Below are 18,990 nucleotides of genomic sequence, written 5' to 3'. Positions count from 1 at the left end.
CAGTGCCGGTGTGTCATGATGTCCAGGGCAAGCAGCCGACCTCGTGTACAGTGTTCAAAATGCACTTCATTTACATTCCTCTGGCTACACTTGGGATATGGGAGATGAAGACTGTGAATATTGGCACTAAAACTGCATTGACCCAATTTTTTGTGCTCTCTAAATTTAAACTACATCACAGAGAGCGGTTCACAAACCAGCCTCCAAACTCAGTCACTAAGGTCTATTTATTTGCATTTGCAGCAAATAGTGCCAAGATTATAAGAGATCAGTGGAAGTAAATTAGAATTTATAGTGTACTTAGTGTACTCTTTTTTCCCTTTTCTCTGTTTCCTACTATTTTACACCCATCAAGAAATTGTGGTTGAGTTGTCAGCTTGCAAAAATACACAGTGCTTTGATGTTGCATTACTGGTCATCATATAACATCCTGTCGAAATTCAGTTAAACAAACAGCGCTGCTCTAAACCTGCGTTAACTGATGTTTTTCCATTTCCAAGCAAAAAAATGAACCAATTCGCAGTGTGTGAGGTGAAGCCATAAACTCTTGATATCTTTCTGCCTGCGAGCTTTATTCTTGCTGCAGAAGTTAGCGCTGATAATACTGTCAGATGGCTGCATAAAGGCTAATAATCATATGTGGGTGGCTTCGGTGCAAGAGGGAGAGCTGACTAGCACAAGTAATACTTATCTATTTTTAAGCTGCTGCTTGAGGGCTTCCTTTGTGTGGATGGAGTGTGTGGATGGAGCTTATCTGAATATAAGTCTTGTATAGGGGAGAGTTAAAAGTTGGTATTTAGGGATGGATACAGTTCATGTTTAAGTAATTAAGGCCTGAGATGGACTTTTTTTATTTAAAAATGGTCATTTATGAGTTTTTCATATATTTCATGGACTCACAGACATCCCTGAATCAGAGCTTTAACCTTTGACTGAAACAAACTGAATATGATTGATGCCAGTGATGGGAAACGTTGCAGCCAGCAGATATGCATTGTAACTTGTAGTAGATTTTAGGATTACCAAGGTCGTGGGAGATGAGCACCGTTAGGAAACAAGATATATGACACCTGTTAATTGAAACATGAACCTGTCCACATGCGAAGTGAAGTACCTTGAAGTACTGCCCATGACAAATGAGATGGTCTGTGACCTTTGACCTCAGAGAATGCGCCCACTGGGCTTGCACCCCGTGATCATCGGCGGGGTTGAGTTCAGTTCACAATGTGTAAGTGGTATTTAAACCTGATAGGCCAGAGGCTTTAAAGACTGAACGCGGCTCTGTTTTTCCGCTCATGCTTCTTTTCATCAAGGTGAATGGAAATAATGAGGGCAGAGGGTTTCAATAGCTAAATCAAGAACTCTAAAACAGGAAAACCAAAGCCTCAAAATTATCCAAGAGATACATGGTGTCAGTGAAAGAGAATCTTTTTCAGCATTCATGTAATTTCAAGGAACCTCTGATGCTGCGCTGTAGTCATTTAATTAAATTGGTCTCTTAGTTCCCAACCATTGCCATAATTATTTGGCTGCTGTTGAGTTCATAAATTTAATGAAAAGTAATTTTCACAAAAATACTTTGAGGTAAAATGTTGATTATTGCAATCTTGTACAATAACACTAACCTGTTGGGAGAGGTGCTGCTTGTGTCGCATTGTGCTTTTCACATTCACATGTCTCAAAGTAAGTCTGGTGTAGTTTTTTGATCTATTTATCGTAATAACAATATTTTATATCATCAGTGGATCATGTGTATGTGAAAGGGTCGCTAATAGTGATGAATTAGCATGCAACTGTGCAGTTTCCCTCAGCTTTACTGAGCATTTTAGCATCTTTTAAGTGATATTTTGGTTTCCTGGCACAAAACTTTGCTGTTTTTGGATCAGTCTCTCATCAACTTCACTTGCAGCAGCTGCAGCAGGCAACTCTTCAGCAAAAAGCCCTCATAAATGCACTGAAGGCTATGTGCCCAGCACCAAACAGCGGACGGACAAAGTCAGTGACAAGCCAGTCGACCCTTATTTAGCTTCTAAAGAGTTTCCCTCAAGAGTTAGTGAAGAGTAAAACAGAGCTAAAAAAAGAATGAATATTATACATCAATCAGACTTTAAATGAATGCTAATGTTGCACCGTATCTGCTGGATGTGTAAGTAGGCAACTGTTTGCTGAAACAGTAGTTGCATTGACCAAAAATGATCTCAAAGGACAAACAGTGTAGGGGCATGTGAGGATTGTTTTAATACAGACTTGAAAAAAAGTTGAACGTATTCTTTATACAGTTCCTGTTTGGTCATTTGTAATCATGTGATCTGTTTCCTTACAAGCTCCTCCACAGTCATCTGGATGTTGATATAAAACATGCTCATCTTCATCTGGCTGGAAAACAATCTTTATATTTGACAGCAAAAATTGATGATGTTTTTTTCCGTGGCTTGCTTGGCTGGAATGATTCATCGTAGCTTTTAGCACTAACCCATTACAGGCTTCGCCGCAGCTCCAGATTTGGCCTATTATTAGCCTCTTTTCTCTAGGAAACAAGGTCACTCAAATAGCCTTGTCTTATTAGGCTGTCACTATTCATTTGGCCTTAAAGAAACACACATCCCATTATTAAATGTGTCTGCATCATACACTAAATCCACTCTTCATTTGCACATACCTCACATAACATCGTCACCATACATTTGAATTGAGTTAGCGCAATCAAACATCCATTTTTATCATGCCAGCATAATGGCCTGGGATTGAAAGAGCAGAATCAAGTGATGCTCCAGCCGTACAGCCCCTGCTAAGTGAAAGCGACTGCCCTATTTCTGTCCAGGGTTAGGGCTCAGCTGTCGTCTGGGAGTAGATCACCTCATGAAAACTCCCCAACCCTCCGCTATCCTCCCTGCCATGCACCCTAAACTTGGGTGCATGGAGGGTGCTCTCGCTGAGATATCTCCTTATGTTAACACAGGCCTTTCAGACTGCCAGGTGACACAGATTATTATGTCAAAAGAGGCTTCCGTAACATTCCCGATCACATGCGCTTGCAGCGGTGCATCTGTCAAATGAGTAATGTGACACGTACTCTCTAAGATGCCATGGGGAACCTGCAAGAACTCCACTTGTGTGCATGTGCAGTTTGTGCATCTATCTGTGCATTAATCCCTCAGTTTTGCAGCAATAATTAAACTATTCGCTTCAAGTGATTAGGGGACGGAGTAGAACGTACGCTGCGTAAACTCACTGAGCGGAACCCAGACACAAGCACGTAAAAGCAGCATCCACAGCTGAGAAGAAGGCCGCAGCGTGTGAACACTGGCGAGATCAGGTTGCTATTATTATTCAACTTGATGAGAATGGTCTGAAACAATCTACCCCCCCCCCCCCCCCCCCCCCCCCCCCCCCCACCCCACCCCACCCCTCCTCCCTCTCTCTCTCCCCCTTCTTTGCCCCACCTGCCATTCTCTCAACTGTCTCTCCTCTCTCCCCGTTTCTCTGCCAATTGGTTTCTGTTCCTCCACTTCACTGCCTGACATGATTGGCCCTCGGACAACGTCTGCTTTCTCATTTCATTCTGCCCCTTGATACTTTGACAGTTGAAGCCCCTGGTGACATTGGACGGGGGAGGTGAAGTCCTACACACGGTTAACATGCAGTGAAATGGTGGTCCGCTCATCAGTAATGGACGTGTGGGTTTAAACCTATATCTGGCAGGCGATGTCACCTTGGGGCTTTTGTTCCAGGGATGAACCCTTCTCGGAAGAACGCTTTTGCTTTTCATAGGAATCAGGCTTCTCACTGACTGTACACTTGCTAACTCTCACCTGATTACACAGGCCAGGACAAGCTTTTCAGACCACCAGTGACTAATTGAAAGGGTCTGAAGGGTTGAGCCGGCACTATCAGGGTATTTCTCGACATCACTTTTCAGACGTCCTCTGATAACATCAAAGCGTGACTATTTCTATCTGCGCGATAGTGCTGCTGTCTGGACCCACAAGTCGGGGGAGGAGATGAGTGTGTCAGTGTCACAGGCGCCAACAACAGGCATTGGGTGACATGGGAGCATGGGGAGCTGGGCGTCTGGCTTCTCTCAGATGGGGCTGAGTTGTCCTCACTTCAGCAGTCACCCATCTGTGAGTGCTGCTTGTCTGGGTCACCTGCACTGCCATGCTGGTAGACCGGACTGGGTACAGTTGCTGTACGTGGACTAAACAGTGGGTATTTTCCCAGTCTGATCTCTGTGATGTGGGTTTTTTAAAGGCTGATATCAATACTAGACTAGACTGAATAGCGCTGAATAACGCTGGTGACTGATTATTTTGTTCTACCTTTAAATTAAAAAGTAGCATACAATAGCCTGTTAGCTGTTTCCCTGCCTTTATGCTAAGCTAAGCTAACAAGCTAGTCGTATATCTACCAGACAGATACAAGAGTGCTATCAATCTACTTATCAAACTCTCAGCAAGAAAACAAACAAGCGCATGTCACAAAATGTCAAACTATTTCTATAATTAATTCAAATAATAACTGACAAAAAACTATCAAAATCAAAAAAGGAACTAAAGTAATGGCTGTAAAATGAGCAAAGTTAGGAAAAAGCTAAATTTCATTATACTATACACATTAATGGTGTATGACAGATACAAAATACTGTATCAAAGGTTATGACAGGAGGCCAGTATCAGTTAGTATTAGCCTATTAGCATGCAGTTGCATATATATTAGTGTACCTTTATGTGCTTTATGTGTTGTACCATTGATACCCAAGCAAAAAGTCTACTATCCCCACAAACACACATTCAGCCAAACAGCCCTCCTCCCTCTTGCCAGCTGTCTTTCCACAACACTTGACTTGCACACCTCATCTGGTTTCACAAACCACACCAGAGAACAGTCTCTTCGGAAACACTCAATTAAAAGCAGTAAACACAGGCTTCCTCTTAGGGATCAGTCATAGGTGCTGAGGGCTGTGACAGTGATGTCACGCCGCCGGGAACACGCCTACAATGACATGACTTTCAGATCTGTCGTTAGGTTTTAATCAACTCACTCACGCACGTCTTGGCGTCTGAAGACAAACAGTGAGAGTGAGCCAGTGTAATTTTGTGGTATTGATACACTTGAGTCACTCTTATCCTCCTTTTATCCTCTCAAGGAACAGGAACAACAGCAAACAGTCGGAGATCAAAGCCAAGGGTAATGAAAGACAAAAGTCTCATGACACATGCTGTATACTGCTGGGCTGCTATATAGTCACAATCGGCCGTCAGCTGTGATGCTGACAAATGATTTTTATCTGGCGTTGCACAAGATATTTCCCGCTGAATCGTCCAACATCCCCTTTAATTATCACAAACATTGAAATCCTGATGAATCCGCTATTCTATATCCTCCTGTTTTCACTACATTTTCAACAGTTTCACTCAAACAAGCTATAATTTAATGTCTGTCATTAAAAATCTCATCGTATGTTGACATCATTGTAGTAAATACAGCTGCTGGGGGGGGGCTACAGCAGGATATATAAACAGGATATGTTTCTGTACATTCAAGCTGTTTGTTATGGTGTTAAGTGGAGTACGTGGATATACACTAAAGTGAATGTTTCCATGTCCTTAGTACAACAAGTGACTGCTTTTACAAAACCATAAAGATGACATTGTATATTATAAGCTGTAGCTGTAGAGGAGATCTATAAGGTGAAAAACATGCAGCACCTATGGGATGCATTCACATGTCTTGACCTTTTTTTTTTTTTTTGCATTTTTTCCTGTTACAGCATGAATTCACAATTGATTCAGTTTGAATTTTTTGGCCCTGAGCTACACACAATACCTGAAAATGATAAGCATCTTTGATAGGACTGATCCAAGCTTTCATTTTCTTTTTTGGGGTTATTTGATGTAGGCTGCTGACGATCTATGTGCAGGCAGTAACACTTTCAAATTTCAAGGTGAGTGCTGGTGAGGTGCAGGCGAGAGGAAGTGACAACATATGAATTCACCTTTAAAACCAACTCATATGATTGGATATTTGATCCCGATGGTTGTAGCATCCATATTAGACTCTGCAGACACATTAAAGTTGCATACGTCTGCCAAATGAGCTGTTAGATATTGCTAAACCCTCACTGAAATCTAAAGGCGTATGTACAAGTTGCATGTTGTCTTTAACACAAGGATAGGATATTGAAATTTCAGCGCTATCACATATTCACACTCTGATATTCAAATGTTATGTAAATTTAATTTCGTCATTTTCAACAACCTCTTGAAACCACTTAACCAAAACTATGAGATAAGCACAGCTTCTTGTTGTTTGTGTGGCAAATATTAACACAGTCCACAGCTATAAAACACCGGTGTGCGTCACACAGATACACAACAACAGTATACCCTCACTAAGTCCTGAGCTGGCTCCCCCTTGTACCGCCAGTCACCTCCCTCCCCAAACAGCAGCTTCCACATCAATTTCCCTGCAACACTCCTGTTACTCGCAAACTGAAGCCTCTGGCCAACAGCTTCCTGACACTGACGCTGTTGGTGTTCTACCGTCCCGTATGACTCAGTAGATCCACAGTAATTTCCCATGACATTTCTGTAACCGTGAGCATCAGCATCAGCTGAGCCGCTCATCCCCTCTGTGTGTCTTGACCTCCTCGTTGCTGGCTCAGAATCTTTTGTGTCTCAGCCCGTTCTCATTTGCTGCGTTCGCAGGCAATAAATGATTGTAAATCTGTCTACATTCAGTGTCAGTGACATGAAGAATGGTTCTGAAATGAGAAAATTAAGGTAGCGGGACTTTACACAATGGCTAATGGTCACAGTTGTATAAATGTTTGGGATCATGATTCAGCCTGAACAGATTGTTATTCAGGATGTCAACTTCAAGTTCAGCAGGTGGGTGGTATCTAATCGGGCATAGGCGGCATAATTTTCAGACATTTTAACTGTTTATTTAACCCAGAAACATTACCACTATCACCTGTAATGACACTTCAAGATAAAAAAAAGTTTAAAAAGCGGCTGCATGGTTCATACCCACAACTTGCGTATGAGGAGGCAATACTACACCCCCTGCTGAGTACACATGGGTGTCTGCCAACAATAACACATGGTGGTGCCAAAATAAAAAACACTTCATGCTTGGCCACCTTGCTTTTTACTCCAGGTTGAGCCGGACCACCCCGATGCTTGAGTCCACTAGGCATTCCTAGCGCTTCAAGTGTTACCCATCAAATCATTACAGGTACTTTGTGGTAAGACGGCTTTTATTTTCCTTCAGCGAGCTACGTGTTTTTATTAGATGGAAAGTGAAAATGTTACATGTGGCTTAGATCGAATAGCCATTTAATTGGATGCACCCATGCGTGGAAGAAAGGGGGAATACCTTTAAAGCGAAAGTTTGTTTAGTCAGCATGGTTAAATGGCATTTCCTGAAATGAGGACAAAAAGTAAAGACAAGTGACCTTGATATGAAAAACACTAACACGCAAGCAACTGCAACCAGGTGTTGCATCATGGTCAGGAGTGACAAAAGTTCATTTTAAGCATTAGTGATGATCATAAAATCAGAAAACTATACATAGCCCATTAAGTGGCAGGCTTTGAGGCAAGTGGACATATAGATGTGGACATGATCAAACTTTTGTAGGACTCATTGTTTTATCTATATAATTTCCTTCCTTCTTGTCTCTTTTGTATGATTTTTTTTATAGTTTTTCAATCCCTTAAAACAGTATATGCTCATCACTGTTCCCTAGAATGCCTTAAATTTGCTAAATATATCCAGTAACCGGTATTTTATGATGATAATAAAACAACAGCAGCAGAGACAAAAATATCCATCCAAGTGCTCACTCCATTTGACTGTTAATATGTAAAATAAATGAACAAATCCAGTATTTCTCCATTCAACAGGTTTCTCCTGAGTATTCAAAGTTTTACTATTACTAAAAGAAACAGATTTTTTTCTCTTTCTTTAGTTATCTCATCGTTGTAGTGGTAAATGCTACGGTTGAACTATGGTGAACTATGACCTTTTCCCCTTTTTCACATACCCAGTAATAGCCTCGTACAATAAACAATAGTGTAAACAATATGAAATAATATTTAAAGTACTATTATAAGCCCAGAGAGGAGATGGTGCGAATACGTGATGTCTGTAACGATGCCTGTTTGTGTGAGCCAGCTACATGTTATGTAATGTTTTCAAGTTGTCGTCTTTGGTGTACACAGTCTATGATGGATTACCCAGCTCACTCTCTTTATTTCATCACTTAATCTATCAAAAGTGTTATTTGCAACATGTGTGACAATAATACAATAACATAAAATAATTAGGGATCATAATGAAATAAAGATAACATCAAGGACATGACTTCACTTTCAGTTTGTTGATATAATAAACATGGTAAAAGGACAAAGGTTCAAAGTAGTATTAATGAATAAATAGATTAAAAAAATAACTTACAGAAAAGGACGGCAATAAAATCAGATTTATTTTTTAAAAATTCTTGGAGCATACTAAGTGTATGTGCACATTTCTTATTGTTTATAAGTTAGATAGACTCAAAATACTTTCTAAATTCAGTCATGAAAAGTTCAAATGATGGGCGAGACCTCGAGATCTTGGATTTATAGATGTGAAATTTTCTCAGTAAAATTAATAAATTGACAGTCCGTTGAACCTTCTGTTTTTTGTTTTCATAGTATAGTATTACATCCTCGACTTCCAGCTTAACTGAATGGTTGGTTCGAGTGTCAAAATAATCCTCATTTTTTTTCTAGAATCCTGATGTATACTGACATTCATAAAATAGATCATCGTAAATGTTTTCTTCTCCTTTTTAAAAAAAATAAATTCACATTTATTATTGATATCAACATATCTTGAGAAAAATTTGTTGGTGTGATATATATTATGCACAATTTTTTAATGTACTTCTTTCAATTTGTTGAGGATTTACTCAGCTCACTCTTTTTATTTCTCTTTATTGAACATTACGAACATATGAAAATGAACATATATATGAAAAAGTAAACAAATTAAATTAAGTATAAAAATACAGTATCTAAACATAATAAATAAACAATAACATGAGTAAAAGTTGATATACCTTAATCAGGGGCTACAGAATATATTTCTTTAAACTATAACAGCGTATGTTCTCATTTTTTGTTCATCATAAGGGTTAATGTATCTATGTACAAATTTAATTCAATCAGAAAAATATTAAGGCTTGACTTGGGAAGTAATTAGAGAATCTACCTTTCTGTAAGTGAAATTTATCAACTACAATTATAAGATTTGTCGTGTAACTCAAAGGTTTATTTTTACATTTGAATATAGTAATAATATATTTAGGTATAATTGTAACAGAATGTCCAGTTTTGTTATAAACAAACTCTATATCTCTCCAAAACACAGATGAGGAGGGGCACTGACAAAACAAATCATAACTGTTTCTGGCTCGTGCCGCAAAAGGTGCATTTAACATCTATGTCAATAAATTTGGAAATGATTGTGTTTACATGGATAAATGTTATGCTTTGGATAAAATCTTATCATAGTCTTGAAGCTCTTTCCTTATATGTTTGTTTGTACATTTTATGTTTACCCAGCTCACTCTCCCCTCATCCTCTGCTGATGATGACGTTATACTGCAGCTCCTGAGCCCGAGATCTCGCGAGGTTAAGGAAAACAATCCAGACGCCCTCTCGGTTCCCTCCTCCTCCCTCCCTCCCTCCTCCCTCCCTCCTCCCCACCAGCCCTCCCTTCCCACGCCCCAGTGCGCTGTGGGATAGTGGCACTATAAAGTATATCCTCTCTCGGAGAAAGATAAGAAGCCCGAGACAGGAGGGGGATGAAGATGGCGGACGCCAAGCAGAAGAGGAATGAGCAGTTAAAGCGATGGCTGGGCTCGGAGACGGACCTGGAGCCTCCTGTTCTGAAAAAGAAGAAGACGAAGGTGAAGTTCGATGATGGCGCCGTGTTTCTGGCCGCCTGCTCGAGCGGCGATACCGAGGAGGTGCTCCGAATGCTTGACCGGGGCGCCGACATCAACTACGCCAATGTAGACGGTCTCACCGCCCTCCACCAGGTTTGTGTCCGCCTGTTATAGGTGTTAACATCCGTCAGTGGCACTGCCAGCAGCGCCATATGATACAAATGTCGGTTTGCTGCTAGCAACTGCTTTCCCTGGAGCACCTGTCAAGTGGAAGCCATTCTCATCCCGTTGTTTACCTACCTAGCACACCCGTCCTTTTCGACGCAGAGTAGAGATGAACACACTGGCTTCTCTCTCTCTCTCTCTCATTTTTTGAATATTTCAATCTAAAAGTATGCATGACGAGTGCAAATCACAATGAGCTGCAAAGTTATCCGCTAAATGCTTCGCTTTCGGTACAACTTCTGCATTAAACTGGCTATGAGTGGGAGCAGTCTAATTGCTGTAACGTTACTGCTGCACTTTTCAAGATTTTTTGGTTCGTTTTTATGTTGGAAATTGCATTCAAAAGACTAACACGCATCCGGTGTTTTATGGTTCGGTGATAGTGTTTGGTGAAAGTAATTTTGGGGGTGATGTGATCGAGTCATGCTAGGAGCTTAAACGCTAATGTTGTCATTGATTGAGACACATAGAGTCTAAAATGAAAACGACAGCGGTGGCTATAACCTGGCTAGCAGTAAAAGTCGTTTTGTTGATAAAACCCTCCACTGTGACTGACTACTCTCTGGAGAGGAAGCAGGAGCTAGCTAGCGTTAGTTTGTTACAACGTCATTCGGCTAAAGGCTAATATTATCATTCCTTGGTCGTTGGCTGTATGCCGTATTTTCGCAATATCCGTGGTGTTGAGAGCAGTGTTTGTTACGTGCGCTGAAATATTATAAAATGATAAACATTGGTGAAGTATTGCAGTGCAGTGTTAGCCAGGCGAAAGGTATGCTAACGCTATATTAGCGTGCTAAGCTAGCTGTCGTTAGGCTAAGGTTAATTCATTCTTTAGCTAGCATCAGGAACAATGTCAGCGGGTAGCCTTTTGGCCTCTAAAAGTGACGTTTGGTGACTTTGGAATTCGGCTTTCGCCATTTTCGCCATTTGGCTGGATTGTCAGCTTTGCCAAGATAGGTTTTTGCCCGCTAACGACGGGAGCTACGTTGACTAGCCCCCTGTACTTCCACAGATGCAATAATGCAAATGGCAGCTCGTTTTGACTGTCGGTGGTCAGTACCGCCAGGTGCTGTACGGTGTATGAGGCGTTTTGGAATCAAACATGCCAAAATGTCTGATTGTCAAGGTTCATAAAACACAACTCCAACGACTGTAACATTGTGGTAGCTAGTAGGTGCAGTTACAGAAAGAAGAGCAATGATATGACCAGGTTGGATTCAGAGATGTGTACATACATACTGTAGATTCGCGTCACAGTTATAATTGCTGCAATGTGGGATTTGTTATTTTACTGTGGTTTGTGAATGAGTCAGTGTAGTTTTATTAATTCAGCTGTATTTACTACTCTGTTCATTTTATGTAATGCTCCAGATGTGGCCCCATCTCACCACCATTTACTACTTAACAATTTAATACCTGGAAGATTTATCAATAGGATCCTTTTTCAGAGAGAAACTTTAATGTTATTGCATCTAGTGACATTTGTTATAAAGGGAACACGATAATTGTATTTTAACACTGTCTGTCAGCTGCTGTGCATCAATAATAGACTTATTCACAGTTGTTAATACTCATAAAATTGTTGCCTTTGTTGAGTAATTAAAGAGTGACATTTGACAAAGGTCATTGGCTGGATTTGTACCCAGGACATCTCAATTACACGTATGTACCTTATACCACTGGTGCAACTAGACACCTCAGGTACTTTTTATCTGAAGAAATCAAAGTCTCAATTATTGCTGGTGGAAATGAGTCTGTCCACAATGCTGTCATTCTGTCAGCATTTGTATAAAGGTGCTTTCTTCTCCTATTTTGTTTGAATAGCAGGTGCTAAAATGATCAAACGATCAACAGAAGAACTCTAATATTAAATGCTTAATGCTGGCATAGATTTCTAGTGATGTCACCTCATTACTCAGGCCCACATCTCCAGTCTTAATAAGCCTGAGTACAGCTCTGTGCAGCTCCTTGCTTCATGGTACATTTGTTTTCCAAGAACTTGTTACACCTACTAAAAGTTTTGAAAGCAAGTTTTCAGTGATAGAACATTAGCTTTATCTTTAAGATAATAAATTGATCTTATTTGCATGAGTATTTTCTCAGTGCGTATATTAGTCGTGTTGTTAAATCACCCACCCTTTGAGCTCAGAGTGCTATAATTAAATCTGGTATTAGCATGGCCCCCTGTGCAAACTCATTGGGTGGAAATGTTGCCTTTTTTTGGGCTGATGTCCAGGGATGAGCTAGAGTGAGGAAAGAATTTGCAGTGCCGTTCTCCAGACCTAACCATCTCTGGAGACGAGAGGCTGCTCTGTGTGTGTGTGTGTGTGTGTGTGTGTGTGTGTGTGTGTGTGTGTGTGTGTTGTAGGCCAGCATGTGATCCCTGGGTTTTGGGGTCTTATAAAGGAGTTGAAGGCGATACAGGGATTTGTGTTTGACGTGCTAATCCCAGAATTGCAGTGAGGTCAAGCTCATGTTAGTTTCCTTAGATGAAGTGAAGAGAGGAGGAGATGGACAGTCAGTCACATGATGTCTTACTTGATGTTACACTTTTCTTATTGATTTTAGATAACAGACCTCAGAGCGTAACATAGCATGGTATTTATGGCTGCAACTAATGGTTATTTTTTTATCCAATAATCTAACTTTTTTTTTTTTTCAATTATTTTCTGAGTAGATTAATCCATTAGTTAACTCACTAATAAACAATAACCATAACTTCTACCGTTAATCTTTCAACCTCTTTATTCAAGCATTTTCTAATAAAAATACTTATTTTACAAATTATAACTTTCCGAAATGTGGAGCGTGCATACAGTGACATCCTTTTTATGGAAAAAATCTTTCACACAGCTTTCCTGAGACACAAAATAAATCTTAAAACATATTTTAAGATGAAATCTATGAATGAAGGAACCATTTCAAACTTTAACTTTTACCTAATGATGTTGTTCATCACAAAAGTTAAGATTTATTCAGTGGAGGCCTAATTATGAAAGGTGTTGTTTACTATATTCTGCCATTAATTACCATAGACAGTGTTGAGTATGATTTACTTCAATGGCTAGTGCCAATTTTAAATCTACGTCATTTAGGCTATTTTTATAGGTTTATGTGCATGAACAAAGTGCTTACTACCTGCAAATGCGCTGGAAAGTGACATCACCATACAACCATTAGCATCTGCTGTAAAGAGTCTGAAACATAACAGATAAGGACGCAACAACGACTCTCAGACACTGGCTACCAACAAACAATCACACAAAACTCACTGTAATAGTTACGCTGCTGTCTCGTCTTTTTGAGGTCAGCGAGCCTCGGGATGTTTTCTTTTGAGATGCTCGTGCATAGCAGTTGTTCTGCTGTGGTAGACCGTTTCACTTTTACCAAGCGTGCAGAGCATCATTTTATTAGGTCTCTGTTTAAAGAATTTCCACACTTTTGACAATAAGGTTCAGGTTTTACGTGGGGTTTTTTTTGGACAAAGTCTTATTTTCAGCATGCGTGGGAGCGGGAGTTGCCGTAAACGGATGAACATAAACCGTGAGACGCAATGACACGTTCCACACAAATCGACATATTCATGTAATTGATTACGTCAACATTGTAAAGCAGCATATTCATTATTTTTCATTGCATTAACATGAACAGTAGTCTGTTCATCACTGGAAACATCACAGATAATTTTGACAGTATAATACACAATAAAGTGCAATAAACTGCGGTGCCCCATTATTTTGAGTGACTGACCTCTGGCTTTGTTGTGAAGTGTGTCATGTTGTTACATCAGGGCTCACTCCTCACTGGGTGCAGCGATATCACTCCCAATGCTGTTGACCGATGCAGGGTTATAAATACCACTGCCACAAGTTCTCCTAACTGGGTTTCAGGAGATGAGACTAAGTTTGGGTATGACTCAGTGTCTGTAGCTCTGCTTTGTAGTGCAGGCCTGGCATAATCTCACATTTAGGATAGAGGTGGCATCTCTGTGTGAGTCACGGACCTTGTGTCACTTTAAAACTCGCTTGTCGCTGAAGGACCCATAAACATTCTCTCATCAGTAGTATTTCGCCATGATGTGATTCATGATGAGGGCCATTCTTGGCTCCTTGCGTGTACGGAGGTTGTTAGGGATAAGATAAGATAAGATAATCTGTGATGTCTCCAGTTTTTGATGGATGGACATATATGCAAGTACTGTGGAGTACCATGTGTGACTTTGTACCTCCTTTTGTAGTTTCAAAATTTCCATTTTGTGGTGTGATTGACTGAGAAAGACTTGCGAGAAAGACACCCAGACTATATAGATTCAGGTGCACAGCAGAGAGGATATACAAGTGAATAAAGGGTCTATTAGACAAGGGGAGATTCCAGATCCTGTCGGCTAAACTCGTCTCAGAGGGTAGCATTCCAAGTCCCATCGTCCTAGCCCGTGCATTCCTCACATGACAGTCGTTGGAAACCACGGCAAAGAGAGAGAGCAGAGTAGACATTCCTCAGCTGTCACCTAAACCCCTCCCCTCTAGTCGTTCTCTCTGGCTTTCCTGTCCCCATACCATGCCAAGGCCCAGCTGACTGTTGCCCACTGAGCTCCATCAAGACAATTAGTGTTGAGGTAACCAGGGCTTGTCGCTTCACACAAGAAAATCTCCACACTGACCTACACCTGAACTTTTCTCCTCAGCGTTCACGGCCTTTGCTTATCCCCAGGACCGAGGTGACAGGACTCAGCTCAGCTTAACGTGTCGGGAGTTGGGTTTTACAATGCCTCTTACTCTGTTGACATTACACACCCTCATTATGGCCCTGAAGTCTATGAACATTATCTTGCACTGTCTCCATGACAACGACTCAGGAAAGGTTGCTAGTCACTTGTGTTGGTGGATTTGCATGTACAGAGTGGGAGTTGCATAACAGACTGAACAGAGAAAGAGTCTTTTGGCAGAGCGCAGCAGTTTAAAATGAGAATCAAACTTCATGAATCTCGCCATGGAACAATTACAGAGCATGTGGCGGACGATGGTGAGGTAGCTGTGTTTCTTTTCATCCGGACCAGCATCTGTCATTAACACATTACATAATTGCAGCGGATCTCACTACAGCTCCAACCCCGAGATTCTCAGCTGTGCTCACGGCTCGCAGTTGGCCAGCGAGGGGAGCAAAAAACAAATGCCTTTGACATGTCCCTGTCCTCCTGATAAAGGTATCATGGCATCCCCTTTATAGACCCCCAAGTCTTGTCTTTCTGCTCGAGGGAGAAAATCCCGGCATCTCATGTGGTGGAGAGGCCCCCTTGGCTGAGACGGGCAAAACATGTGTGCATCACATTTCATTACAGATCTTCCTCGTCGCTCTCACCTGTTTTGCTCGCCTACACAACAGAAATGAAGGTTGATCGTGTATTCGGAAAAAAAAAAAAACTGAATCCACAGTTATCTGTCGGGTCTCTAGCTTGATGATCTGCCTGCATAATAACCCCCAGATCTGATGACTGCTAGATAAAGACCTTCCAGAATGACATATTTTGAGGGTGAACGGTAACACACAGTGCTGTCTTTATAGTATTTCAGCAGCTTGTAGGGGCGGCCTAAGCGCTTTAGGCAAATGAGCTCTTTTTTTGTGTGTAGGTTTAATTAGGAAGCCTACTGAAATTAACCACATTAATGTTAAACATTGTAACAACATTTATCAACATCCTTAGTTAAATCCTTTTGCCTTCAGGTAGTTTTAAGGAGGGAGATGGATTCTCTTTTCAGAAAAGGAAAGCTTTCCGATTGCATATTTGTCGTAGAGATTTGAAAGATTGAGTAATTTATATTAAGTTATTGTTAAACATCACGGTCCAGGTAGTAAAGACATCACTCAGCTTGACTTCGTAGTGCTGCATTTCATTTGATATTTAGTCAGTTTTTCCAGTGTCATTAAGTAGTTGTGCTCTTTAAATGACTTATTCTTTGGACATGGCTCCGTTGGCGGCGGGATATAATGAACACAACCATTGCATGGATTGGAATATGAGGTATCATGCCTGTTTCTTTTGTTGGGCTTATGGAGAGGGCTAGCTTCTTAGCCACTGCTTCTGTTATGTTCCCTGTAGAGGAATTGCTATCCAGTGTTATGTCTAAAGTCACCTAATAAACCACCTAATAAAGGTTAACAGCTTTTTAAAAATGTTGCGCTTAATGAAAGGGAAATGTATTGTTGCGTTTCTTCTGTAAAATGCATTTAAAATGTTGCTTAATAGAATGAAAAACAGGATCTCAGTGCTCAACAGTAACTGCATGTACCGTCTAGAGATATTTGATGTCTATTCATTGTGGAAGAAGTCTGCTTTCACATCACTTTTCTTGCAAACGGTTTGCACGAGGTTTCCAGTGTCTTTGTTATGGTTTAAGGCTGGCTTACAGTAGCTACCAGTCACTCATGCATTTCTAACATATTGCAGAATACATTAAGATGCAACTCAATAATTCATGGACTGGAATCTAGACAGTCTAGATGTTATTGTTCTTTGTCTAGCCCAAACAGTCGACTGCCAGTCTTCTTTAAATGTGATGTGTCATATTTTGGTGTTTTTGTTGTTGCTAATATCGAAACCTAATTACTGCTTCCAATGTGAGTAATGATTGCCAGTGACACATCTTTGTTTGATATTTTAAAATCTGGTCTAGAAGCCAAAGCCCACACTGACTCATGTAACAATTCAACAAGATTTGTAGTGGCTCTACTTCTGGCAATGTATACAACAGACTAAACATAATTTAATTTGATTTATTCTTATTTTGTATCTTGGTGCCATCTCTTCATAATTCTGATTAAATAAGCCATGTTTTAGTTTCTTAAACAGCATCACATCTAATACAGTAGAGGAAATATGATTATTAAGCTATTAAACCACATGGAAAAAAAAACAAAACAGGTCTCGCACAAGTAAACAGTGAATTATCTATTAAATTCAAACAGATGGTAACAGCAACATTATGAATACAAGAAAGCAAGCACGGAAATGATACCATATCATGATCAATATGGATTAAAGCCAACCGAACGTGACTCAACAGAAGAAACAAATAGTGAATGGACAGTGCAGCTGGAATAAGCTTGTGTGTTGGGCATGATGTGTGTGTTTAACTTCACACGGTAGACTTAAAGGAGTCATGTGTACTTTGGATGTTTTGAATCGCTGTAGTTCTACTGTAGATGCACTAATATGAGCGACGTATCACACTCTAAATTCAGCTTCTCATATCTCAGTGTAGGTCATCAAACGCGATGCTGAATTCCGCCATTGTCACATCAGTGTGCTTGATGACTGACGGTGCTAATTTTAGATTCGGAGCAGCAGAACATGCACATATCACCTGTGTATAATTGGCAGGTCTCTCCTTGTCAAGCTGGCCTCGCTCACTGTTTCGTTCAGTCTCTCTCTACTTACCCCGTCATCAGAAAAACAGGAAGTTCCTTGTGGTGTTTTGCGCGCCAATGCTTTGCAACACGTCAGGTCATCTGCTGATTGTGACACGTTGTCGTTGTTGTTGCCTCGCTCACTTTCAAGACTTGACTGACAAATAGTCAGTCAGTATGTATGCTAAATTGTTTTGAAGGTTTGGTCTGTAGTACCTAGACCTCTAACAGAGTCTATTTGAATAGTAGTTTCCAGTTAAAATCAAATTTACATAATCCAAAGAAGAGCAGCGCAGAGTATAAAACAACCATTTAAACGACCAAGTTAACATGCTGATAATGTAAAGGTAAATAAATGCATGCAAAGGTGTTTTCAGTGAGAGATATTTTATTTTATTGAGCTCAAGAAAAGACTATATGTGCCATTTAAAACTAAAATCATTCATGGCGCTGTTTATTCCAGTCTGGATAGACCCTATTGATCCCAGCTCTTTTTTTTTTAAATTTTATTTATGACACTGCTGAGATAACGCATAGCGAGGATAAAGTGCCAGAGGCATCCCCACCAGAGGATCTGGAACAGCGAGGGTTCTCAGAAGTATTTCAAGTGAGCGTTGCTGCAGGTTGGAACTGGTTCACCTGGGGTCGTAAGAAGAATTCCTCAGTGGAGCAAACCTGCTGCCACGTATGTGAGCTGTGCTGACTAGACGGCAAGGCTACGGACACGGACTTGACCTTGCCTAAAAACACATTTCACGTGGGCGGACTCCTTTTGAATCGGAATAGTAGTGTGATGAAATTACGGCAGTGCTGTTCTATATATAAATTCAGGAAAATAAAGGGTTGATTTAAATCCAGAGGACTCAATGTTTTATCCTTTTTTTTTTACTAGCAGTTTTCACTCATTGGAGTATTTATCACCTCGACATGAAGTTGTAGCTCTTTTTACTACGTGAAACAGCTTTTGAGGGTGATATAAAAACAACACGCATGCACATTTACGTGTTTAGACTTTTGTGTAAGGTGGATTGATTAAAAGATCCCGCAAGGTGCCTTAACAATTTAATGCTCACCACTTGCTTTTCTGTCTTGCCCCTACGTTTCCAAGCCATGCATAGTATTGAGCTGCTGTGAAATGTTTGTGGGATGACTTCAGCTCACTTTTTTTTTTTTCCCCCCACCCTGTGGCACATAGTGTGTCTGTCTTCTACTTAAGCCAGGTCTTCTTGAAGCCATCCCACTGTTGTTTGCTTGGCGGCAGTCACATGCCTCACGCTGAGTGTTTTTTATGAGCTGTTTTTGAACTGAAAACACCTGGACCCAGAGGCTGTGAATTCCTCATTGTCTTACAGAGCAAGCGAGTACAATTAAGACAGAGAGCGCATGTCCATTTGTTGTCTGTGGAAGGGTGAGGTTACATT

General features: G+C 40.6%; 1 protein-coding gene across 8 annotated transcripts in view; it reads left to right on the top strand.

The window, feature by feature from the left end:
• Positions 1–9,745: 9,745 nt before the first annotated feature.
• The window catches only part of ppp1r12a (protein phosphatase 1, regulatory subunit 12A), a 54,180-nt gene continuing 44,935 nt past the window's right edge, over positions 9,746–18,990 (top strand). For 7 of the 8 annotated variants that reach the window (XM_044343211.1, XM_044343205.1, XM_044343206.1 and 4 more), the window contains exon 1: positions 9,747–10,093. In XM_044343211.1, the coding sequence (XP_044199146.1) occupies positions 9,857–10,093 (237 nt within the window). In that variant the 5' untranslated portion in view covers positions 9,747–9,856. Of the gene's footprint in view, positions 10,094–18,990 lie in introns of all 8 variants that reach the window. The other variant, XM_044343210.1, reaches the window with a different exon arrangement.

Source organism: Thunnus albacares, chromosome 23 (assembly GCF_914725855.1).
Source record: "Thunnus albacares chromosome 23, fThuAlb1.1, whole genome shotgun sequence".
Lineage (NCBI taxonomy): Eukaryota > Metazoa > Chordata > Actinopteri > Scombriformes > Scombridae > Thunnus > Thunnus albacares.
The sequence above is the reverse complement of the archived record's forward strand: the minus strand, read 5'-3'. Positions and strand labels throughout refer to the sequence as shown.